The 25416-nt window shown below is 35.7% G+C and overlaps 2 protein-coding genes across 6 annotated transcripts in view; one reads left to right on the top strand and one right to left on the bottom strand.

The window, feature by feature from the left end:
* LOC136039513 (zinc finger protein 239-like) overlaps window positions 1–19190 on the top strand; it is a 139732-nt gene extending 120542 nt beyond the window's left edge. For 4 of the 5 annotated variants that reach the window (XM_065723308.1, XM_065723305.1, XM_065723307.1 and 1 more), the window contains 3 exons: window positions 1489–1659; window positions 9567–9761; window positions 14391–19190. In XM_065723308.1, coding sequence (XP_065579380.1) covers window positions 1489–1659; window positions 9567–9761; window positions 14391–14869 — 845 coding nt within the window. In that variant the 3' untranslated portion in view covers window positions 14870–19190. The remainder of the gene's footprint in view (window positions 1–1488; window positions 1660–9566; window positions 9762–14390) is intronic. The other variant, XM_065723309.1, reaches the window with a different exon arrangement.
* LOC136039511 (uncharacterized) overlaps window positions 18602–25416 on the bottom strand; it is a 37545-nt gene continuing 30730 nt past the window's right edge. Inside the window, exons 4-5 of the mRNA XM_065723302.1 lie at window positions 23409–23517; window positions 18602–20729 (exon numbers count right to left, since the gene is read on the bottom strand). Of these exons, the coding sequence (XP_065579374.1) occupies window positions 20527–20729; window positions 23409–23517 (312 nt within the window). The 3' untranslated portion in view covers window positions 18602–20526. The remainder of the gene's footprint in view (window positions 20730–23408; window positions 23518–25416) is intronic.

Consider the following 25416-nt stretch of genomic DNA (forward strand, 5'->3'; position numbering starts at 1 on the left):
TTGATGATGCCCTGGGAGCACCGCATTAATTGTTGTATTGTATCGGATTAACGACGCTTCTTGACTACTAAGGTCCCTGCGTCGGCCCTGCAGTGCATTCCTGCAGCATGATTCGATCTCTGGGTCCAATATTACCAAGCTAAGGTCAAACCCACTGCGCCACCACAGGACTGCACCGCATTAATCGAATTGGGAGTTATCAGTTTGAATATTAAGCCTAAGCTTAATTCGTACTTTGCTCAAACTCTTTCCGCTATGAAAAATTCAGAGCTTTAATCAGAAGCTCACGAAAGTGTGACTTTTAGGTGGTGCAACTTTAGGCCAAGCGATCTGGCAACACTGGTAGTAAATCTTTGTAAGTGATGTATTATTGTGTTTGAGGATATTATATCTGGTTGCAGTGGTAGCTAGCAACTTAGTAAGAGACGATCACGTCCAATACTAAAAAATGTAATAACCCATAACTCCCAAAAATAGAGTCAGATCAAAACAAGAAGCGCACTATTAGAACCGCCTTGTCAGAAACCCGTATACAGGAAACCTACCGTCCCTTGGCTTGAACAACCAGGGAAATATATTGGCTCGAAAATCAAGAAAAATGACTGCAACCACGATATTATGCATGCGTCATCTTTTTTTCTTTCTTTTTTTCCTTCTCAGATAGCTGGGCATTGGAAGATCGAAGAGCGTTGTCTAATGTCTCATTTTAAATTCACTTAAAAATGGCGCCCGATTGTTTTCCTCCAATATATTTTAAGACTTCATTTTTTATCTCCCACATTGTAGACTTAAGTTCAATAACAAACAATTGTCACTATATTTGGCTCCAATCAAGAATTATGCAGTGGGTTTTTTGTTGATCTGATTAGAAATTCAGATCGTGAAGACATTTCAATTAAAGCTATTGAACCAAGGGACCCTCAACTGCAAGCAATTCTGATTGCATTAATTCTTAACGTTCTAATTTTTTCTACCCGTTCAGGAATGAATATGAATGTACTTAAAACTTTAGTTCTCTATTCACTAGTACTTTTTAGGAATCCTGGCTGGTATTGGGATTTTTTCAATGCTGTGAAAAAAAAGAACAAAATACACACGCCTGGAAATAAAATTGTTTTCAGCTAAGTACAGATAACCTCATACGGCAAATGACGTCACAGAGTTTGTATATCATGATAATACAAAAGTGGGCGCAGATTCTGTTCGCAGTTCCCCAAGGCTATATTTCAATTTTGTATGGAAATTAATTTAGTTTTACTATTTTAATCTGTTTATTTTGAAAACATTTGAAAAGAAAATAACTGCCAAATAAATGTCATAAAATGTAATTCTGGAATATTTTATGTAATATATTTATTTTCCAGGAAAGCAAAAATAGCAATATTTAGTCCTTGAATCTTTTGAAAAGCCTTTTTTTTAATTGTGTCCAAAGCGCCATATTCTTCATTAGTTCAGAGGAGGAACAGACTTAATTTGTCCTTTTTTTAGAAGTCGAAGCTAAATCTCTCGATGATTTTGAGCAAATTTTCATAAGTACAGATCCTGTTTTATCACCTAAGCAGGAAGATGATCCCATTAAGGTTTCTCCCACTATAACTGTAAAATTCGAGCCTGATTCTGACCCATGTGAACGAGATTCAGCTATCCGGGAGAACAAAGGTATGTTTTACTTAGTCAATAGCCAAAAAAGTCTGTTTCATGGTCTTATCGTAACCACCGTCTGCTTGCTTACTTTGCTGCTTACTATAGTAAAGATCGGACCCCAGTTACAACTGACGTCGCGTATATAATATAGCGTCATTTACGGTTGTAACCTTCGATTATAGTGGCATTCATCATAAAGAAAAAAAGAGGCCACATCAGTGCTACCCATGCAACAAAAGAGATTCTCCTTTCTGTTCAAGCCAGGGAGCTGTAAGTTTCATGATTAGGTTTTTGGACCATGCCGATTCCAACGGTGCATTTTTTTTTCATCCCATCCTGTTTTTTTAGTAGTTCTAGGTGTCCTTTTGAAATTCTGTTAAATTTGTTTTCAAACTATTATTTTACTAATAAGATTAATTTAGATACTAGTCACCATTCCTAGATCAGCTAGTTATGACAATTTTTTGTCACGAGCCAGTTTTTTTAAAGGTGTTTTTTCAAATATTTGGATACTATAGGCCAATGTGGTAAGGAGGTTCACTCCTTACCACATTGCAGCGGTAGCAACTATGCAACCATGGCACAATACTATGTGCCAGAAGTGATTGGCCAGCACGGTCTTGGTTTATTGAACTATATATATTACAAATAGGAAAAAGCCTTTGGTTTTTTCTTAGCTGGAACAGTACAGAACAAACTGACAGGATCAGGCAGTGAATTCACCCAAATATGGCATCATAGACCTCTTCAAAAGATTTTAGAGACGTAACTTTTCAAAACATGCTTCTCTTATTTTATTTTACCAAAAGATAGGTATGTTGCATCATTATGTTTATGGTGATTCGTTTTTTGTCGAAAATTTCATTTTATTATGATATATTGGTTACTATTGACCAGAGTTTGTTCTTTACTATAAAAAAAAGTACGCATATGAGGCAATTTCCTTTAGAATGGAATCGGTTTTTTGGTATTTGGTTACTAATATGAGTCGTAGCTCATTCTTTATTAGATTGCAGCTACCGTTGCACCCACGAAAGTACGAGGGACCAAGCTTTGCTCGGTCCCTGGTTCTCGGCATGCGGCAAAGATGTATATATTTGATTCGGTCTGTCGCTTGTTTTTCAACCGCAGATTAATGTGAAATTTTTTCCTGATTTTACCCAGTAATCATTTTTGCTTTACGTTGTTACATAATTCATTTACATCCCTGCTTGTTCCATTTGCAATTACCTCTAGCCCTAAAATGACACGTTCTTTCATTTCATTATAATTTTTTTGCTTTGCGAATACCGCCTGTTGGATTGATATTGTTTTATGTCTTCTGCAGATCGATTGCATATTGATTAGCCGCAGATTACGTTGTGCGTCATCTTCGTTTGCGAATTGATATGATTCTCTCTGTCACTTATCTTCTAACTGCAGATTCCGTTGCGCATGAATTTTCGCTTGCAATTTGTTCCAATTACCGGTCTCGCTTGTAATCAAACTACTGATTTCGTTGGACATCACCTTCATTTGCGATTCGCTGTGATTTTCTTTTGCATCCTTTTTGTTTGCGATTCGATGTGATGGTTGCCGTCGCTTGTCTTCTAACCGAGATATCGTTGGGCATGATTTTTATTTGTGTTTGATTGCGATGCTCTTTGTTGCATGTCTCCTAACCGCACATTTCGTCTTGCATGATTTTTTTTTTCATCATTATCTGTGACAATTTTTGATGCCTTTTACTTTGGCTGTTTGGGTAGCATTTTGTATGTTGCCATAGATACAAAAAATGTTTGATACATTCACTCTTAAAAGAAAAAGAAAATATTCTTAAAACTGTAACCTACCTAGATTTGTTTCTTGTTTCAGACTAGAATAGCCTCAAATAAAAACCTCCACCGCTAATTTGATCACTTTGCGAATGTTTAGTGTTTGATTGATGCTGGTCATTATCGAACGTCTTCTAGCCGCAGTTTATTTTTTTGCATCGTATTTGCTGGCTCCATAATTCTTTTATTTTTTAAATTGGCGCACTGAGATTTTTTGGTCATCTTATCATGGAGACTCTGTGAATCCTGCTGTATTCTTTGACGGTAACTACCCGGGATCACTAAGTTGTGTATCGCGGCATCTAGACGTTTGAACGCTCTATACAAAAGCTAGTTTCGCAGCTAATGCGTCTTACCAGTAGCGTCAACCGTACCGTCTCAAGGGAGTGGAAAAAAAAAGAACAAGTTCTGGGTCGTCCGGCTGTGATTTCCAGAATGAAGTCCTTTTCTTGAGGAATCATTCGACTCTGAACATCCCTCTGAGGGACAAAGGCAAGAATTTTGTACTCACCCATAAGAAAAAAGCAAACAACCATAAAAACTATGCGCCTATATGCATTAAGGATTCTCTCTAAAACGTGTTACAGTTTTGAACGTAAAAACGCATAATCGTTTCCATTTTGCACCCCGAGATAACTTTTGACAATTAAGTTTAATACCTGTTGGGCCCATCAAGAGCCCATCGCGTAAGGCGGGAGTTATTACTGCAGGACACATTGAGCCATCTTAGTAGAGTATGATCTGTGTGTTATGAGACGCCTCTTTGTACTATGATGTACATACGATTATTCTATGAAGCATTTCTGTGTGTTGTGATATACCTCTTTGTGCTATAAAACACTTAAGATTGTGCTAAGCAGCACTTTTGTATGTTACGAAACACCTCTATATACTATGAGGCATTTATGATTCTGCTATGTAGCACCCATGTGTGCTATAAAACACCTGTATATGCTATGAGGCACATACGATTATGTTATGAAGCATTCTTGTCTTTTACGAAACATCTTTATGTACTATGGAGCATTTCTCAGGGTTGTGAAATACCTCTCTGTGCTTTGAAGCACTTACGATTGTGCTATGAAGGACTTCCATGTTATACGAAACACTTTCATACGCCATGAGGCATTTATGATTCTGTTATGTAGTGCTCCTGCTTGTTATAAACCACCTGTATGTGGTATGAAGCACACACGATTGTGTTATGAAGCATTCTCGTCTTTTATGAAACACCTTTGTTCTATGAATCGTTTCTTTGTATTTTGAAATACCTCTATTTGCTATGAAGGACTTCTGTGTTACGAAACACCCTTCTATGCCCTGAGGCATTTACGATTCTGCTATGTAGTACTCCTGTGATGAAGCACATGAGATTGTGTTTTGAAGCATTCTTGTCTTTTTGAAACACTTTTATGCGCTATGAAGCATTTTGATGCCTTGTGAAACACTTCGGTGTATTATGAAACACCTCTATATGCTATGAAACACTTGTAATTGAAATATGAAGCTCTTCGGTGTATTGTGAAACACCTCTGTGTGCTATAAGGCATTGACAATTCTGCCAAGCAGCACTTCTTTGTGTTGTGATATACCTCTATTTGCTTTGAATCACTTACGATTGTGCTACGAAGCACTTTTGTTTGTTGTGAAACACCTCTATATACGATTTGTCATTTGCAATTCTGCTATGTAGTACTCTTCTGTTACAAGCCACCTGTAAATGCTATGAAGCACATGCGATTGTGCTATGAAGCATTCTTGTCTTTTATGAAACACCTTTATGTGCTATGAAATATTTCTCCGTGTTATGAAATACCTCTATTTGCTATGAAGCAACTACGATTGTGCTATGAAGGACTTCTGTGTGTTACGAAACACCCTTACATGCCATGAGGCACTTACGATTCTGCTATGTAGTACTCCTGCGTGTTATATGTGCTCTATGTGCTATGAAGCACACACGATTATGTTATGAAGCATTCTTGTCTTTTATGAAACACCTTTATTCGCTATGAAACACTTCGGTGTATTGTGAAACAACTCTGTGCTATGAAGCACTTGTGTGTTGTGAAATACTTCTATTTGCTATGAAGCAAATAGGTTAGTTGCCCTCTAGTCACTTTCGACTATTAAAAGGGGCACTAGCCCCTTCAATTTCCAATCGAATGAGCCTTTTTTGAAGTTTCTACAAAAACAAAAGTCAATCTCAAAATTTCTATTGGATGCATCTGGGAAAATACGAAGTGTGTGGGGGGGGGGATATCCACCTTCCGATGACTGAATCTTAAAATAGGCACTATAGCCTCTAATTACCAATTCAGTGAGCCCCATCCGAAGCTTATACGATCACCCTGACTATATAAAGCTTATATGCCTCCAGGGCATAACTTACAACTCTTGCCCTGAGAGCTGTGGGGGGGGGGTTGTGATCCTCAAATACATAATTTTTGGACCTTTCGACTATGTTGAAGAAAAGGCTATCTCAAAATTTTGATTGGATGTGTGGGCTTGAGAAGGGGGTTAGTTGGCCTCCTATCATTTTCGACTATTAAAAATTGGCCCTAGCCTTTTCAATTTCCAATTGAATGAGCCCTTTTCGAAGTTTCTACCACACGAAATAACCATCTCTAAATTTCTCAGATATTTATGCCCACATCGCTCTTTACTTAGGGGGCGCTATTGCGCTGCCCATGGAACCTTATATGCCCCCTTGGCATAACTTACAACCTGTTATCTGAGGACTGTGGGGGGGGGGTCATCCTGAAAGACATAATTTCTGGACCTTTCAATCACGTTGGACAAAATGGCTATCTCAAAATTTTAATCGGATTTGTTTCGGGAAATGGTGGGGATGAGACGGAGGCTAGTGCCCTCCAAACGCTTTTGACTATTAAAAAGGGCACTAGCCATTTCAATTTACTATCAAATGAGCTCTTTTCGAAGTTTTCACTATAACAAATGGCCATCTCAAAACTTCTATCAGATGCATTTGAGGAAACTACGAGGTGTGGGGGATATCCACTCTCAGATCACTCTCAGTCTTAAAAAGGACTATAGAACTTCTGATCACCAATCCAATGACCCCTCTTGCAAAGTTTATACGATAACCCTATCTGTATATACCTTATGTTTCCCGAGGACATAAATTACAACCCTTGCCCTGAGGGGTCTGGGGGTTGTCATCCTCAAAGACATAATTTTTGGACCTTTCAATAATGTTGAACAAAATGGTTATCTCAAAATTTTGTTTGCATGTGTTTGGGGAAATGGTGGGTGTGTGAGGGGGTTAGTTGCCCTCCAATCATTTTCGACTATTAAAAAGGCCACTAGCCCTTTCAATTTCCAATTGAATGATCCTTTTTGAAGTTTCTGCGACAACAAATAGCCATCTCAAAATTTTTATCAGAGGCATTTCGCGAAAATACTAGGTGTAGGGGGGGGCATCCGATTATTCACTCATCCAGACTCTGAATGTCAAAAATGACACTAACACTTCTGATTTAGCAATCCAATGAGCTCCCTGCAAAGTTCATACGATCACCCTTTCTATATAAACCTTGTATAATAATAATAATAATTTATTTCTTACCCACAAAAACACAATAAAACTATTAAAATGTGGAGTAAAAAAAAATGAAATATATACAAAAAATGCAAAACATGCAAAAAAGAAAAATAATGTACCATAGGGTATAACTTACAATCCTTGCCTTGGGGGCTCTAGAGGGTTGTCACCCTTAAATACATAATTTCTGGATCTTTCAACTAGGTTGAACCAAATAACTATCTCGAAATTTTGATTTGATGTGTTTGGGGAAATGTTGGGCGATGAAGGGGATTAGTTGCCCCCCAATCACTTTTGACTATAAAAATGGGTAGTAGCCGTTCCAATTTCCAATCAAATGAGCTCTTTCTGAAGTTTCTGCGACAAGAAATGGCCATCTCAAAATTTATATCAAATGTAGTTCAGGAAAATACGAGGTGTGGGGGGGGGGTATCCACGCTCCGATCGCTCTGAATCTTAAAAGAGCACTAGAACTTCTGATTACCAATCTAATTTGCCCCATCCGACGTTTGTACAATCGCCCTTTCAATTTCCAATCGAATGAGCGTTTTTGAAGTTTCTACGACAACAAATAGCCATTTCTCAATTTCTCAGATACATTTCGGGAAAATACGAAACATGGGGGGGGGGTATCCACCTTCCCATCGCCCTGAATCTCTAATCTAACTTAAAACCCTTGCCCTAGGGGCACTAGGGGGGGATTGCCATCCTTAAGTACATAATTTCTGGACCTTTCAACTACGTTGAACAAAATGGCTATCTCATAATTTTGATTGGGTTTGTTTGGGGAAATTGTCGGGCGTGGAAGGGGGGCTAGTTGGCTTCCAATCACTTTTGCCTACTAAAAAGGACATTAGCCCTTTCAATATCCAATCGAATGAGCGCTTTTAGAAGTTTCTGCGACAACAAATGACCGTCTAAAAATTTCTATCAGATGTATTACAGGTAAATATGAGGTGTGGGGGGGAGGTATCCAGTCTTCGATTGCTCTGAATCTTTAAAAGGGCACTAGAACTTCTGATTACCTATCCAATGAGTCCCTCCGAAGTTTATACGATCACGCTTTCTATATATACTTTATATGCCCCCAGGGTATAGCATATTACCCTAGCCCTGAGGGCAGTGGGGGTTGGCGTGTGAGGGGGGTTAGATGCCCTCCAATCACTTTCGACTATTAAAAAGGGTACAAGCCGCTCCAATTTCCAATTGAATATGCCGTTTTCAAAGTTTCTACGACAATTCCTTCGATACGAAGTCCCTGATCTAAAAAAAAAAATTACATTGTGCCCACATCGCTCTTTACTTTGGCACCGCTATTGCGCTGCCTATGATTTAGTCCAATAATGTTGCTTTTTTTAGGCAGCCTGAGTAAAGAATGAAGTGGGCACAATGTATTACTTATTCATCTCGTATTATTTTTTTCCACCAAGGCACTTCCTACAGATGGAGTTGTAGAAACTTCGGAAGGGGCTCATTCGATTGGAAATTGAAAGTGCTAGTGTTCATTTTAAGAGTCAAAAGTGATTGGAGGGCAACCAACCGCCCTCAAACACGCCATTTCCCCCAAAGACATCCGATCAAATTTCTAGATAGCCACTTTGTTTAGCATGGTTGAAAGGTCCAATAACTATTTCTCTGGAGGAGAGACCCCCCACCCATAGCCCTTGGGGAATGGGCTGTATGGTTTAATGCAGCTCATTACTACTCTCTGAAAAACTTCTTTTGTGGAAAAAGTTTCTTTTTCAATCAATTCTTTAAAGAGAGATGTTAAAACCTACAACGACTAGAAATTACCCCGTACGTGAGAGGGACTTTGCGAGCGGCTGCCCCAACTACCAGCTCATCGCTCTTTACGATAAAGTTTAGCTTTCACTTTACTAGAATTAATTCTTATTAGCAAACCTTTAATTTCATCCATTCTATGGACGAGGAGACGAATGTTTTATATTATAAATGGTAAATAAAGCATTTGGAATCACTAGCTGATTCTATTCTGTGAATTATGTTACGTTTTAGTACATAGCAAGTTAAGCTTTACTAGTAGAAGAGTAGGGAAAGGCGGGAGGGAGAGAGCCTCACACATCTCGTGTAAGATATTCATAAAATCATAAAGTCTTCCTTCTCTTCATAAAGTCTTCCTTCTCTTTCTACATATCAAACAGATTACTTTCAAGTGTTCGAAGTATTTGGTGACACTTCGCATTTACTCAAGCTTTGTAATCATTTTTCTTTGAGGAACTGAGATCAGACACTTATTGCTACCCTAATTTTACTGATTGTACTAATTTATTAATTGTTCTTGTTAATACACCGAAGAAAGGGCAAGTGTCTCCAAACTCTAAATGGCTTTGATAGTTTCTTTTGTCTATACTAGAGCCAGGTCCAACTTTTATATGTCACCCATGTTCTTTGCATATACCCATGGTATTGGACCAGTAGAGTTACTATATGCTTTTATGCTATTTGCTTTATTCTATGCTATTTATATGCGATTTGCTTTATTCTGTGACTTTCTATTTGAATTTACCTCAATTTTCTTTCAGAAGTTGAAAACATATATACAATTGATCATGGGTCACTTTTTGAGACTGCGAATACATTTTTATTTCCTAAGCAGGAAGGCAGTCCTTTGGCTATTTCTCCCGGTGTATCTACAAAACTCGAACTAGTTTTAGAAGAAGAAGAAGAGGTTGATTCTGACCCGCTTAAGCTGGATTCAACTGCTGAAAAGAATGAAGGTATGCATTGAACCAAAGACTTTATAAGCCTTGGTTCCTATCATGACAAAATATGATGCGGGATTAAAAGTCAAAATGGTTATTCTTGTGAGATAAATTGAAATATATTGAAACTGTGTTTTGTTGGGTAACTCTGGATACCATTAATGTCAACTTGGTACATCTATGATATAGCGCCGACCTAATATTTTTCGTCTCAGTAGAAACTGTTTCTCTGATGCTCAATCCTAACGAAATGTATCTAAATATGAAAAAATAACTTTTGAAGCAAATTTGGGCTATATATTTGCACATTAGGGGGAAGTGGATGTTAAGTATAGTGGGTCTGCACACCTAATGTATTAGGTACAATTATTCCACATATTATGAAGTAAGGATTGTTTTCCAACTTCACACTGTCCAAATACTGTACATCCCTCCCCTCCCCTAATTGCAAATATACAGCCCAAATTATATGTTTCCTATCTATTCTGTCACATCTCTATGTTTTGTCTCACGCTAAATAATAGAAAATCTAATTAAACAAAGAAAAGCCGGTCCTATTGTGCGTCAATGGATGAACAACTTGAGCGGTCAGTGCTATATTATGTAAGTACCATCTAAATGTGAATACCATATAAACTGAATATTGTATTAAAAACGAATGGGAATTATTTTTATTTCAAATGTCGATGAAGAGTGACATAAAAATTGGAATAAAAAGACGGACATCAAAAAGTCCGTGACGATTCAAAATGTCAAATGTCAATGAAGAATGACGTAATAATCGGAATAAAAAGACGGAAATCAAAAAGTCCATGATGCTTTAAAATGTCAAATGTCATTGAAGAGTGACATAAAAATCGGAATAAAAAGACGGAAATCAAAAAGTCCGTGACGATTCAAAATGTCAAATGTCAATGAAGAGTGACATATAAATCGGAATAAAAAGACAGAAATCAAAAATTCCATGACGATTCAAAATGTCAAATGTCAATGAAGAGTGACATATAAATCGGAATAAAAAGACGGACATCAAAAAGTCCGTGACGATTCAAAATGTCAAATGTCAATGAAGAGCGACATACAAATCGGAATAAAAAGACGGACATCAAAAAGTCCATGACGATTCAAAATGTCAAATGTCAATGAAGAGTGACATATAAATCGGAATAAAAAGACAGAAATCAAAAAGTTCATGACGATTCAAAATGTCAAATGTCATGGAGAATGACGTAATAATCGGAATAAAGAGACGGAAATCAAAAAGTCCATGATGCTTTAAAATGTCAAATGTCAGTGAAGAGTGACATAAAAATCGGAATAAAAGGACGGAAATCAAAAAGTACATGACGATTCAAAATGTCAAATGTCAATGAAGAGCGACATAAAAATCGGAACAAAAAGATGTATCCTGCATCTAAGGAGGGCTTTCACACCGTTCAACACCAATTTTTACGCTAAACTTCGACTTTTTTTCCTCCAACGCTTCAAGAGCGAATGCTCTAAACTAAACCAAGCAAAATGTCATAAAATAAAATATTTTCTTCAAAATGTGTTTTTATTTGGGTTTTGAAGAAATAAGTGTGTTAATTTGTGTTAAATAGTGTTTTTTATTTGTGTTTGTGTTCCTAGAGAGATGATTTGTTGCATTTCATACTTAGCGATAATCTTTCCAATTCTAATGTTTTAAAAGATGAACAGTAAGAGTGCCCTCACTAAAGTGAACAGAAGGTAAACTGATAGTGTGATCCAGGAGTCTACTATCATTTTATGATTATTAATTATTGTTTTTGTTATTGTTTAATTAGTTATTAGTTATGTATTATTTATTGTGTACCAAATCCCTTTTATAGCGAGCAGGCTGGAATTAAATGCTAAATTTAAAAATCTTAACAGCCGATCACTTTTAAAGATAAAATTAGTCGATTATATTATTAACCTTTGATGACAGGGTGATTTTACTTGATAATTTGTTTTTAGTATTATTTTTGGAATTGGCCATGCTGGAGTATTCTCCTTTGTCCCTCTCTTTCTATATGTTATGAGTTTTTTTTTGTCTTTTTAGCCTTCTTTTTGAGCCCAGCTCCCTGTTAGCTTTGTTTAATTAATTGTGTTTGTTTCTTTTGTATGAATTAAAAACCTTGGATCTTCCAGGACAACAAAAAGCCATTCTTTTTTTGCAATTTATATTTCTATAAGTGAAGAACTGACTACAATTCTAACCCCATTCGTATATTGTAAGCATTACTTGTTAAATATGTTGTTATCCTCCTTTCTCGACTAAAGGTAATAAAATAATTTATAATAGACATTGATGTTGATGGAGTTCTGGACAATACCCTAAAACAACTGCCGTCACGGACTGGCTATACCACTTCCATTGCTTACTACATTTCACTCCAAGATGCTTTCAGTCAAACACTAGCTAATTTTTTAGGTAAAGAGCGGAGGATTGAGTGGAGGGGCTCTCCCTCCCCTTCCACACATATATGCAAATTTTGTTTTTTTAAATTTTAATTTCACTCTTTACTATCATTTTGGAAAATTATTTTAGTAAGTAACCGCCGTTAAATGCTAATTGCTTTGGTCATAACTGGTTTATTTAAGCCACAATTTGAGTTCATTCAACCTTTTGACCTGTGATTCTCATTTAAAAAAACTGGTCAAAAAGTTCTTACTTGGTCGAGATACAGGGAGAGAGCAGGTCCCTTGTGAGTGTTTAGTCTTTTCTTTTTTCTCTCTTTCTTCCTTTTTCTTTTCTTTTTTCTTTCTTCTTCTTATTATTTTTCTTCATTTTTTTTCTTTTTTTAGTATATTTATTCATGTGTTATTGGTTATGTGAATTAATTAATTAACTGGATCACTACACACAGGTTATTTGACCTTCTAGTAGTGGCTATGTTTGCTTAATTTGATTTGTTGTTTTGTGAATTGATCAATAGAGGAATCTCATCTCATCTCGAACCTGGCTTATCAGCAATCATTGTAATTTTTTGTCTGATATCCTTTGTATTTTTCTAAATAATTTAACATCCCTTTAAATATGTTTTTCAGGAGTTTTAATTTGTATAAAAAAGTTTGTTTTCCAAGTTTGGAGAAAAAATTCTATTTGAACACCTGGGAATAATCAATAGTAAGTCGGTGCTTGTTTTGAATTGCTTTGAGGGTGTAATTGAACCCTCAAGAGTTTGATTTTTGAGGGCTTTCTATTTTAAAAGCTCCTCCTTTACTGTTTGTTGGTAGATTCCGCCTCAAATCTTCCAGCGTTTTACAATAAAGTAACTTCGGAAGTTCTATCGTCTCAATAGACCCAAAGCTAGAAATGTCTAATAAATCTTATAGAACTCTTTTAACAACTACAACGTCTAATAACTTCTGATAAAAATTTCTAATAAGAAGACTTCTATTAATAGCTCTAAAAATAACTTCAAAAAAGATAACTTAATGAAAAAATATTTAATTAAAATACATAAAAAAGAAAAGGTATTAAAAAAATATGAAAAAAGATATTTAATAAAGATAAGTTTTAAAAAGTGTTTAGTTTGTCGGCCTACGAGTGTTTGAACTGATATTTCTAAAGTATTTAAAATACGAATATTTCAGATAAACCGTTATTTCGGACAACTGCTAGATAAACCGTTGTTTTTGATAACTGCTCGATAAATAGTAGCCCCAACATTTCCAAATTTTCGTAGGGAGTATCCCGACGGCCCAAGTAAGTGCGCTTGAATTTTTTCGGGGTGGGGTGGGGAGTCATAACAGAAGCAAGTTTTATGTGATAGTTTGAATTAGGAAGTCGCCAGAAATTAAAAAAATTGAGACTTTTGTAGGCACAACCCCCTCTCCTCCTTTTCTCAGGGAACTAGGGGGAGGAAGAAAACTCATAGCAAAGAGCTTCTTTTTCCCTTAAAGGAATTTTCAAAATCCAGTCAAATCAGTCTGATATAAAAATTAGCACAACAAGGGTTAAGCAAGTTGTGCCCAGAAATTTTAGAAAATTTTGGATTTTGGAGGACGTGGGTCCTGAGCCCTCTAGCCCTTGGCTACGTCTCTGTGACGGCCAAAACGAAAGACAATGCTCTCTTGTTTATTGAATGAATCTCACGGCAGATATGTTCAATTTCTAGTTCTGCTGCCACCGAAACAGGACTTTTTGAAAGCTGAAAGCCCTTGAAAGCTGAGTGCTGCTTTATGATTAATATCATAAAGCATATATAAAGCAATTAAAGCATAAATCATTAAAGAATAAAGCATATCATTTTAGCAATAAAAGTAATATCAGAACACAAGAGGTATCGAAAAGAATTGAAATGTTTGAAGTATTTTTGGAAGCTTGGAAATCTAGAAAGATTGATAACAAGTTGGTCTCATACGACAGAAAAGGGGGCTTATCAGCACTACTCAAGCTAAAATTTTATTTATCGGTTTTTAAAATGGGTGTGGTAACTTCTGGTTAAGGGTTTTTTTTTAACACGGCGATTCAAAAGATAGACGTTTTCCCATTCGGTGCTATTTTATTGTTTCAAGCTCCTTTTCAAATTCCTGTAGATTTGTTTTTGCACTAAGGTTTTAAGCTTGTTTTCATAACTAGTTACAATCATAATAGTATGCTGGGACTTTCGGAGTTTGATTTAATTTTTATTTCAGGTTTCCAAGCTCGGGCGTTAGACAATAATGTGCCTTTGGAAGCGCTGCCATCTACTGCTAAAAAACGATACCAGTGCGAAATATGCCAGAAAAGCTTTCCAAGCCCTTCTGGGCTCAACATACACCAAAGAACTCACACTGGAGAAAAACCGTACAAATGTGATATATGCAATAAAAGGTTTAAACAGGCTGGAAACTTGTATATGCATCAAAGAACTCACACTGGGAATAAACCTTATGAGTGTCTAATATGCATGAAAAGGTGTGCCAGCAGCTCTGATTTAAGTAGACATACAAGAATCCATACAGGGCATAAACCGTACACATGTCTTGTATGCAACAAAAACTTCGCTCTGGCTTCAAGTTTGAAGAAGCACCATCGAACTCACACGGGAGATAAACCGTACATGTGTGTCATATGCGAGAAAAAGTTTTCTGACTGTTCTGCTTTGAGCAAACATCGAAGGACGCATACGTGAGGAAAAGTGCATAAGTGTACTACATGCGAGAAAACTTCTTCTGTGAATGCGAATTTATACTTAATTAAAAAAAATACTACTAATGCAAACTAGTTGGCTATTTCTATATTTATAGTTGACTAATAATATATTCATATATATTGTACGTGGTAACAGGGACCTGGCGACATGGCCAATAAATTTTCTGAAGAATTTGATGTGATGGTTTGTACATGGGGGAATTTACAGGATCTATACAGAATCCATACAGGACATAAACCGTATACATGTCCTGTATGCAACACAAACTTCGCTCTGGCTTCAAGTTTGAAGAAGCACCATCGGACTCACACGGAAGATAAACCGTACGTGTGTGTTATATGCGAGAAAAAGTTTTCTGACTGTTCTGCTTTGAGCAAACATCGAAGGACGCATACGTGAGGAAAAGTGCATAAGTGTACTACATGCGAGAAAACTCCTAATGCAAAAAAAAAACTACTAATGCAAACTAGTTGGCTATTTCTATATTTATAGTTGAGTAATAATATATTCATATATCTTGTATATGGTTACAGAAACCTAGCGACATAGCCAATATTTTCTGTTTTCTTAGGAATCATTCCAGTGTAGTTTCTTCTAGTTCACGTGTATTAATTAAAACTAGTCATTATCAAAGAATCATTCCTTACCTGTCTAATTTAGTAAATGCGTATATATTTGGCATTATCAGGAATTCCACTTGATGCAAATTCCTTTGTAGTTAGCTTTTGTTTAGTTCATTCCTTTAAGAATTAAATTTAAAAAAAAAGAAAAATGTTCTTTTCAACTGAAAGTAAGGAGCAGCATTAAAACTCAAAACGAGCTAAGACTATTCTTTATGTGAGGGGAACTGTCCCTAGCGTCGACCTTTAAGCTAAAGTATTAAACTTCTTTCAATTCTTTCAATATTTCTCATTAAAATTCAACGGGCCTTATGTTTGAGCGGTCCTTCTTAAAGATTTGTGACAAAAAGTGACATTTTTGTGACTTTTTTCACAATTCTTCAAGAAAGACTGCTCAAACATAAGACCCGTTGAATTTGAATGAGAAGTATTTTTAAAGAACTTCATACTTTAGCTTAAAGATGCTTTAATTATTTAGGCAGGGAGAGTCCCCTCATATACAGAATAGTTCCACTTCTTTTTTAGTTTTAATGTTACTCCTTACTTTCATTTGAAAAAAAAACATTAAAAAAAAATAAGGAATGAACCAAACATACAAAAAAATTTGCATCGATTGCAATTCCTGATAATGCCAAATATAAACGTGTTTCAAACAGTTCGTTGTAACGAACTGTAAGGAGCGACCCAGCTCAATAGTAACCGAAACTCTAAAAATGGATACCAATAAACATATATAAGGAATCAGCTAATTATGCTGATTCCAAATATATAAGTTTCATTAAGTTTAGTCTTACCCATCAAAGCTACTAGCCTGAAAAAAATTATCTGATTTTTTGAAAAAAAGGGAAAGACCGTATAAAAGTCATAGAATTTTAATAAAAATCACACCATTAGATTCAGCGTATCAACGAACCCTACTGTAGAGGTTTCAAGCTCCTATCTAAAAAAATGTGGAATTTTGTAATTTTTGCCAGAGGAAAGATAACGGTTGCGTGTTTATTTGTTTGTTTGGTGATCTATTTTTTTCCCAGGGCCGATTATATTGACCTAGTGGGCTTAGAACACCGGGAGAGGGTTCATTCCAATAGAAATAAAAAGTTCTAGTGCGCTTTTTAAGTAACCAAAAAATTTGAGGGCAAATAGGCCCCCTCCTACGCCATTTTTTTTCCAGAATGTCCGACCAAAATTTGGAGATAACTATTTTATTCAGCATAGTTAAAAGGCCTAATAAATATGTCTTTCGAGATAACATGACCCTTTACAGCCCCTGGGAAAGGTTTTAAGTTAAAAAAACTGCCCATTGTTTACGTATACTATTTGTTATTGGGAAGTAAGCATACATTTTTCGGGTGGGGAGGGAAGGACAAATTTTCTGCTTGGAGCATAATGCACGGGAAAAATTTTCCATGAATAGGGAAGTTTCCAGTGGTCCAACTTTTCAGGGGAAATTTTATACTTGTTGAATTTGCCAGAATTCCTGTACGCAATTTCTTTATATGTGTTACTTTCTTTTTACCGATTCAATTTTACGCGAGATGTTAAGGGTAATTGTGCGAGCTAAATTTTTTCCAGGATTGAACTTTCCAGAGGACATTTTTGTAGGAAGGAGGATTTTTCTGTGGAGGTGGAGCCAGATATCCTGGCTGAAGGGCTACGAAACGGAGATCAGCACCGCCGGTTTGGACCTTAAGGGTCTAGTACCGTCTTACTTACAGATATCCTGGCGTTATTTAAAAAACGATCAGAAATAAAAAAATAAGGCTTTTCAACTGAAATAAGGAGCAACATCAAAGATTAAAATGAACAGAAATTATTACGTATACGAAAGGTGTTGCCCCTCCTCAACACCTCTCTCTTTAAGGTAAAGCTTGAATTTTGGTCCTGATTCTTTAAAAATGACTCCTGAAACACAAGGGTTAATTAACGAGAACAATAAGTAACTTTTTTTAAAGTGCCGAAAGATTTTAGCGTGAAGAGTGAGGTGTTGAGGAGGAGGCTATCATCTTTTTATACATAATAATTTCTGTTGATTTTTTAATGTTGCTCCTTACTTTCAGTTGAAAAGACATTTTTTTTTATTTTTTAATACTAGATTAGACAGGTAGGGAATGATTCCTTAGAAAAAAACGCTGTTTTTAATTAATACACGAGAACTAGAACACAACACTCTGGAATGATTCCTAAATAAAACAGGCCTATAGTCATAACTGCACAAGTCAAAGCAAGTTCATCTGTAAATGAATGTAATGAGAGGGCCAATAATCAAAAGAAAATGATGAGTAAAAAAAGGTCAAAATAAATTTTTAATTTAAATAAATATTTATTTCTTTATTAAGTCATTCATTATATGATAAAATAATTATTTTGTGGCAGTGAAACCATATAAATCAAGCAACAATTACCCTGAAAACTTACCGACAAAATCAGGTCGAAAATTTGGGTCAAAACCACGTTTCAGTTAGCTAAATTACAAATTAGCTATAGAACGACAAAATTGACTTGAAACTTAAAAGATGAAAGATGATTTTATAAGATGAAATATGACAAAGATGAAATATTTTAGTTTAAGTGCTGTGGGGCCGGTATATTTAATGGTAGGATTTATAAACCCGTCTTCAAAAAAGAATATGACGATCTATAATTTGTGATTAAATATAAAAAACAAGTTTTTTCTACTGAAAGTAAGGAGCGACATTAAAACCTTAAACGAACAGAAATTATTCCGTTTATGAAAGGGGTCGTCCCCTCCTTGACGCCTCGCTCTTTATGCTAAAGTTTGACTCTTTCTCACAACTCTACTTTCTAAAACAATAAAAAATTTTAGCGTAAAGAGCGAGGCGTCGAGGAGACCCTTTCATATACGGAATAATTTCTGTTCGTTTTAAGTTTTATTACATGTACAAAATTAATTTGCACACCAAATAGCTTCAAAAGAGCTATTTACAGTAATTAATGTTAAAAATTGTATATTTTAACATTTAAAATACTTAACTGTAATATCAATTACTGTTGACCAATTAGAATAAAATGCTTAATATTATTCTCCAATTGGCAATTAAGCGTCCTTGTTTTCTCTAAACTTAAAAGAAAGTACAAGTATGTCTCCGTTTAATAAATAAAATAAATACATATAAATAGCACTAGGAAAAATGATCATCCTTAACCACCCAAATGGCACAACTAAATGACAATTATATATTATACAGCCCTCCTTATTATAAAAGAAGCATCCCAGTTTCATTAAGTTATTTCTATCTTCGAGACCCCGAGAAGTCACTTGAATATGTAAAAATCTCTTTAATCTCTAGACAACCACGTATATTCTGTTATTTATTTCCATTGTTTTATATTATACTTTTTTCCCACTTCATTTTTACTTCAGTATATTCTAGACCTTCCTCAATTTCAGTTTTATGTTCTCTTATTATTCAAGTCTTATTTTCTGTAGTTTTTTTTTTTTTAATTTATGTAGCTTAACGTAAAAATATGAAAAGTGAGTCTTTACGTTATGTAGTGTGTATGTAATTATGCAAGCAAGGACACGCAACATGCCTGAATTAGACCAATTTCAAAGGTATTTCAAACTGATAAAAGAGAAATCTTTGGCACTTTAGCATGGATTTAATAGGACTTAGACACATTGGTGTCAACTCATGAGAAAGTAAGAGGGGGGGGGGGGGGGGGGGGGGGGTCAAAATATCATCTTGAGAATTAAAAGGGCGATTAATTTTGCTGTTCTTTTAATTTTTTCAATCAAAATACCAACAAACGGTTTCTCAGTGTTTAGGGGGGATATAAAACGCCCCTGCTCCTCCCTCAATTGACAACACTGCATAGAAATAGCGAATTGATGCTCTACTTGACAATACGGGGCCGGGGTTTGATTCTCGCTGCCACAAATTGGACGAAAGGCTTGCTACTTGTCCCTGTAAAAACGATCCAGCAACCAGAACAATGATTCGACACCATCAATGACAGTTATGCACCATCGGTGGCTCCGGAGGACGTTTATTACTTTTATCCTTTTAGATACTACTAACACAATTTACAGTGCATCGTTTTTCCAGTTCTTTCTTCACCTTCTGTGTTTATTAAAGTTTTCTTTAGTTGATTAAAAAGGAATAGATAGCTTTACTAATAGATGAGGAATGAATCCTTTCCGGTTCGATCAAGTTTTGGAAATAATAAGGATACAGTAGCAAGTCCTTATTATTCCTTTTCATTATTTGGCTCGAAAGAATCATTCCTTAATATAACAAAAAAAGGTTAGCCCATTCCCCTTTAGTTACCTAAGGTTAATATCATTTCTTAATAAAACGCAGAAAGAGAGCAATTATGAGATTTTAATAAAAAGGGTATTAAAACTCTTATCTATTAAGTTTCAATTATATGACTCCCAAAACAACAAGTTTTAGAGGGAATGTTAACCTTAACTTCATAGATGCTGGGTAATATTAGATGGCGTAGGTTAAGCCTCTGGGAGGTGAATTTGAGTTTCCTCTCTTATCAGTCTTCATGCTCAGTTATCAATATTACAATGGAGATTTCCTATAACATCAAATAAACTTTGTGTCAGTTATTAAAAGAATTCAACTTTGGGGGGGGGGGCTTTCTAAGATTAAAATAATGTTTTAAGGTGTAGTGGTGTCACTGAGGAATTCCATCAATGAGGTACTCGTGGAATTCGTTGACATGGAATTCAATAATTATTCATTGTTAAGATATCATACATAAACATGAAAATGAAAAAGTCTAGACAAAATTTTGATAAAAACGAAGCACCTGCCCTCCCTCTCGTCCTTTATAAGTAATTATTAACTATGTAACTATAAGTAACTATTATAAGTAATCTTTTATATCTAACAACATTTTTTTCTTTTATGAGAAGGGGGTTATCAGCCCACGGAACCCGTATTTGAGGTCAGTCAAAATTATTCCCAGGAGTGAAGAGAGACGAAGAATTAATTTCTTATCTTAATGTGGAATTGGATATATTAGGAACTTAATAAGGCTTTTTTAGGGCACAAATATTCCAAGCGTCTTGAAAAATCTGTCAAGGTCCTTTTCTTGCACAATTGTAGTGTCCTCTAGAGAAACTTGGTATAAAGGTTTTACAGACTTTCCAGTTGGCCTGTTGCATGGAGATAGCGTCTCTTGTTTTTCGCAACGTCTTGTAAATTCAGAAAAGCCATAATTTTCAGGGCAACGATAAAGTAAACCTGAAAGAAAGGTATATAAATCCTTATTAGATAGTCATTGTGAAGCCTGGACAAAAAAAAAAGCCAAAAGGGAAAGCACACTGATAGAAAAAGAGCGAAAAATGGGAAAAAAAGAATAGAAAATGGAAAAAAAGTGATATAACTACAAATGTATCCAGTGCTGGCCTTCAGGGATGGCAGGTGGGGGGATCGAACCGGGCCCCACGCCAACCGGGTCTTCACACTAATAGGACCAAACATGTTACGAATTGCAATCACATGAGTGGTTTTATGACTTCGCTAGGGACTTCACAGAAAAAGCCGTGAAATGTCAATCAATCAGTCAATCAATGTATTAATACTAAAAAAAGAAACAATTACAAAACGTAAAATACGTAAAGTAATTACGAAGCCCAAGAAGTTTAGCTTGTAATGGGCCAACAAAACAAAAATAAAACACTTATAAATCACATACAAAAAAAGAGAAAGAAGAAGCACATACAATAAAATTCAACATATAACTAAAAAATCTACAGATGGGGTTTGGTTTTCAAATGTGGGTTCTCTTTACGTGGTGCGTGGCCAGGGGTGTTAAAACTGCAAAATACCCTCTTTGCTTGGGCCTTTTGACTCTGGTTACCAGATAAATGTCCTTTTCTTTTATTTATTTAGATCAGCCTTGAACAGTTATGGTCTACCCTCTTGTTGAAACCACGAAGCTCCAGCTGAACCCTAGGAATCACTACCGCTCCTGATGGAGGTTACATTGTTGTTTCTCCTGCTACATTATGATCACGGTGTCAGGCCCTGCGCAGTGGCGGCTGCCGAAGGCCCCTCGCACCAGTAAGGCCATCTCTGAATATACACTTGGGTGAAGGTTTACCCTTACGCAATTGTCCAGCACAAAAAAACAATAAGAAACTGACACGATTTGCACGAATCGACAAGGGTGAGCAGAGTTGTGACTAATAAGTAAAATTTGAACGAATAAATATAAGTTTTGTCTGTTGGCAATTTGGATCTCACAGGTGTGTCATTTTGCTAATAGATATTTTTATTGCTAACACATTTTTGTTTATGCTATTAAATATGTCGCGCTACTTGAGCCATTTTACTCATTTGAATTACTTCGTTTTTTTGTATAAGTTACACCTTCACTTGAAGGAAACAGCAGATTGGTTCGATGGAATAAATCCCCCTTGGACAGTTGTGGATTCAAAAAATAACTATAGTCAACAACATAAAAACTAATAATAGGATGGATAGGAGTAACAGCACGAACATAATGGAAAAATAGGAAGCTATTTCAAATGAGGATTTGATGGTAGTAAAAAAAAGTAAATAAAATAAAACCTATTCGGCAATACCCAACCGTATTCAGCGAAATGTAAGGCAAAATTTAAAACCATAAAAAAATCTAACAACCTAAAAAAACTCTTCAATAAAACCAAAAATACAAAAAGTGACGTAGCCTTAGGTCTTCTGGTTAAAGATTCACTTTGATTGACTACTGATTTTATTTTATATTGATTTAATTAATTTTTTATTAAGCTTATTTATTTTTGTATTATTTATGTTATTTATTATTATTATTATATTATTTATTTTTGTTTTATTTTTAGTGTATCAAAGAAAATTTGTCAGTAAAGAGCCAGTTTTTCAGATTTTTAGAAATTTAGGGAAATATACCATTCAGCTGAGTTGAACCAACGTTGCAAGTACATTTTGCTTAAACTATAAAGCAACAGATTTTAGTGTCATTTTGCTAATAGATATTTTTACACAATTTTTCAAAAACATGTTTTTCGTGCTATTAAGTATTTCATGCCAGTTGAACCCTTTTACCCATTTGAATCGTTTATGTCAGTTGCAACTTCACTTGAAGGAGTCAACAGATTGCTTTCCTTGGAGACATTAGCAAATACAAAAAAAAAAAAATTTAATCAAAGGAAGTTATGCCAAATGAGAAACCGACGGTAATAAAAAGAATAATAATGAAACTTAAACAAATATTTCGGTTAACCAAACATAAACAACTGACGTAGCCTTAGGTCTTCAGGTTATAGGTTTACTTTGCTTGACTACGGATTTTAATTATATTGAATTCATTCATTATAATGATAGATGGTAATAAGCTTACCTAAGCTAATTCATTCATTTTTAATTTAGCTTGTGTAAAATAAGGTTAACTCAAGTCTCTTTTAAGCAATATATTATTATTCATGTTTGTTTTATTTATATTGTATCACGGACAATTTGTCAGTAAAGTGCTAGTTTTTTAAGTTCTTACAAATTTAGGGAAATATACCAGTCGGTTTATTTGAGCCAATGCTGCAGTTACTTGCGAAGCAACAATGCGAACTGCGAAGCAACAATTTTTGATCGTTTTAAGTTTCATCTTCGCTCTTTTCTTACATCAGAAAAACTTTGCTTTTTTAAACTTCTCGAGCCGTTCGGTGTCACATGTTTTTAGCTAATTTTGGCTAATTTTCAACCATGATTGTTTTATTTTTATTAATTCGGAACGGTCACTCAAAAACTGCACAAGTGTCTTTTCTATTGAAAAAGAAATCCTGGATTTTCTTAATTTTTCAAATATACATGGTTGTGTTAGTTTCCTCCTAAACAATTCAAACAACCAGATTTCATGTCTTTGGTACCTCAAACAACCGACTTTTTCCTTGGTTCGATATTATTTACCTTTTAATTCCTTTGGTTTAATTTCTATGCAGCGGTAGAAGCGAATGCAGTCGCTTTCGAAGGGAAAGTGACCTGGCTCCGGACAATCATACAAACTTCCAGGGGCAACCTAAAAGAAATAACGATTTAAACGCTGTTCTGCTAAGAAAGAACTCAGTGACCAGTTGATGTTTGGCTACCCAGATCAGCCTCTATGGGTCTAGAAGCAGGGAAGTAACTTTGGATTTTCGATACCAAAGAAATTTAAAGATGTCTAAAATCCAGGACGTCGATTGCTCTTTTTAGTGCTCAAGAAATTAACTAATATAATATAGATACGTGATAATATATACAACGGCTATAGACTACATCATTACTTATAAAAATGGTTTTTCTAGGAAGAAAAGAGGGAACAAATAATCACTTAGTCAACACCTTCATCTCCTTTCCCACCGAGGGCCAGAGCTGTAAAGCTAAACAAAATCATTAATGCTTAAAAACCGAGTAAACATGTGCAAAAAACGTTCCAAAACTTTCCAAAAAAATGTACGAGGAGTGTCTTTTAATTAAGGTCCGTTTGAGCAAAGGAACACAAGGAAAGTTTATTTTAAAAAAAATAAATTTATTTTCAGAAACTCCGTCCTTTAATCTATTTTTCAACATAATTGCAAAGCTTGTTTAAACACTTATCACTCCTCTCGGCACTCACTTCACTCACTTATCTATCATTTATCACTCATTCACACTTATCACTCACTCGGCGGCAAAATAAAAACTTGCCGCCTGCACCGATAACCAAGAGTTCACTTCCGATTTCACGTAGAGGTGGAGAAACAGATGTCAATCACTTTGCACAAGATCAGGACTGTAGGGTGGGTGGTCTAAAACACCCCAGCCAAAACTGTACAACAAATTGCGGGTCTGCCCTGCAGTGTGAGGTCTTGCATGGTCATAAAGAATTTGTCAGCATGCCATGTCTTTTGTTTTGAATTGCTCTATGTGGCTTTCTGAGGGTTTGGTAGTATGCTTCTGCATTGATAGTGGTTCCTCGTCCCATGAAGTTGACCAACAAAACACCATGCCTATCCCAAACCCCAACGCCACGATTTTGCGCTGGGATAGAGTCTGTTTGGCCTTCACCTTTACAGGGGAGTGTGTGTTTCTCCACCATGCTGTGTTGCTTTGATTCGGACGAGATATGCGAAACCCACGTTTCGTCTCCAGTTAAAATCTAGAAATCTTCCTAGAAATCTAGAAATCCCTAGAAAATCTTCCTTGTGGAGTACCCTAAAGGAGTATTCTGCCAACCAGATATAAAGGTACGAAATATTTTTTACAACGATATCAGTCATTCGAAAAAGTCGTCACCTTCTTCGTGATAACGAGTCAAGAACTGCTTTGCACACTCGAATCTTTGGTTTTTGTGGTCCTGTTAGAAGTTTCGAGACCCAAAAGGAGCACAGTTTCAGAAACTGTAGATTTTCAGAAACAATATTGTAAAGCACTGATCTCGAAACCTCAGGAAATTCATTTGGCAGACCAGTTATGGTGAAGTGCCTGTTCTCACCAATTCTTGCTCAAGTGATGCCACCAATTTGTCTGTAATCAAAGATGGGTGAGCGGAGTGTACCTTATCATGGACTTAATCACGGCCATTTTTAAATTATTGAATCCACTTACGCTTTTTGCTTTCACTCATGAAAGTATCACTGTACACTCCGCAAATCTGTCGATGAATTTCTGCAGAAGACAAGTTGTTTGCTGACAAAACCGATATCACTGAGCCAACCTCACACGCGGCGGGCGAATTGATATTCTTAAACATTTTGAAAGTACAGAACACAACCATAAAAGTTAGTTACACAGCTGAAACTGAGCACAGCTGTTCCTGAGACATGCTGGAACACGACGCACGCATTCTTTGCGGTATGTGTGCGAACTACTAGTGTCAACAATAAAACGGACCTTAAAAAAAACACGTCTTGTACAAAAAACATACAAAATTGTCAGATTGTTATCAGAAGCCCAA

Source organism: Artemia franciscana, chromosome 19 (assembly GCF_032884065.1).
Source record: "Artemia franciscana chromosome 19, ASM3288406v1, whole genome shotgun sequence".
Classification (NCBI taxonomy): Eukaryota; Metazoa; Arthropoda; class Branchiopoda; order Anostraca; family Artemiidae; genus Artemia; species Artemia franciscana.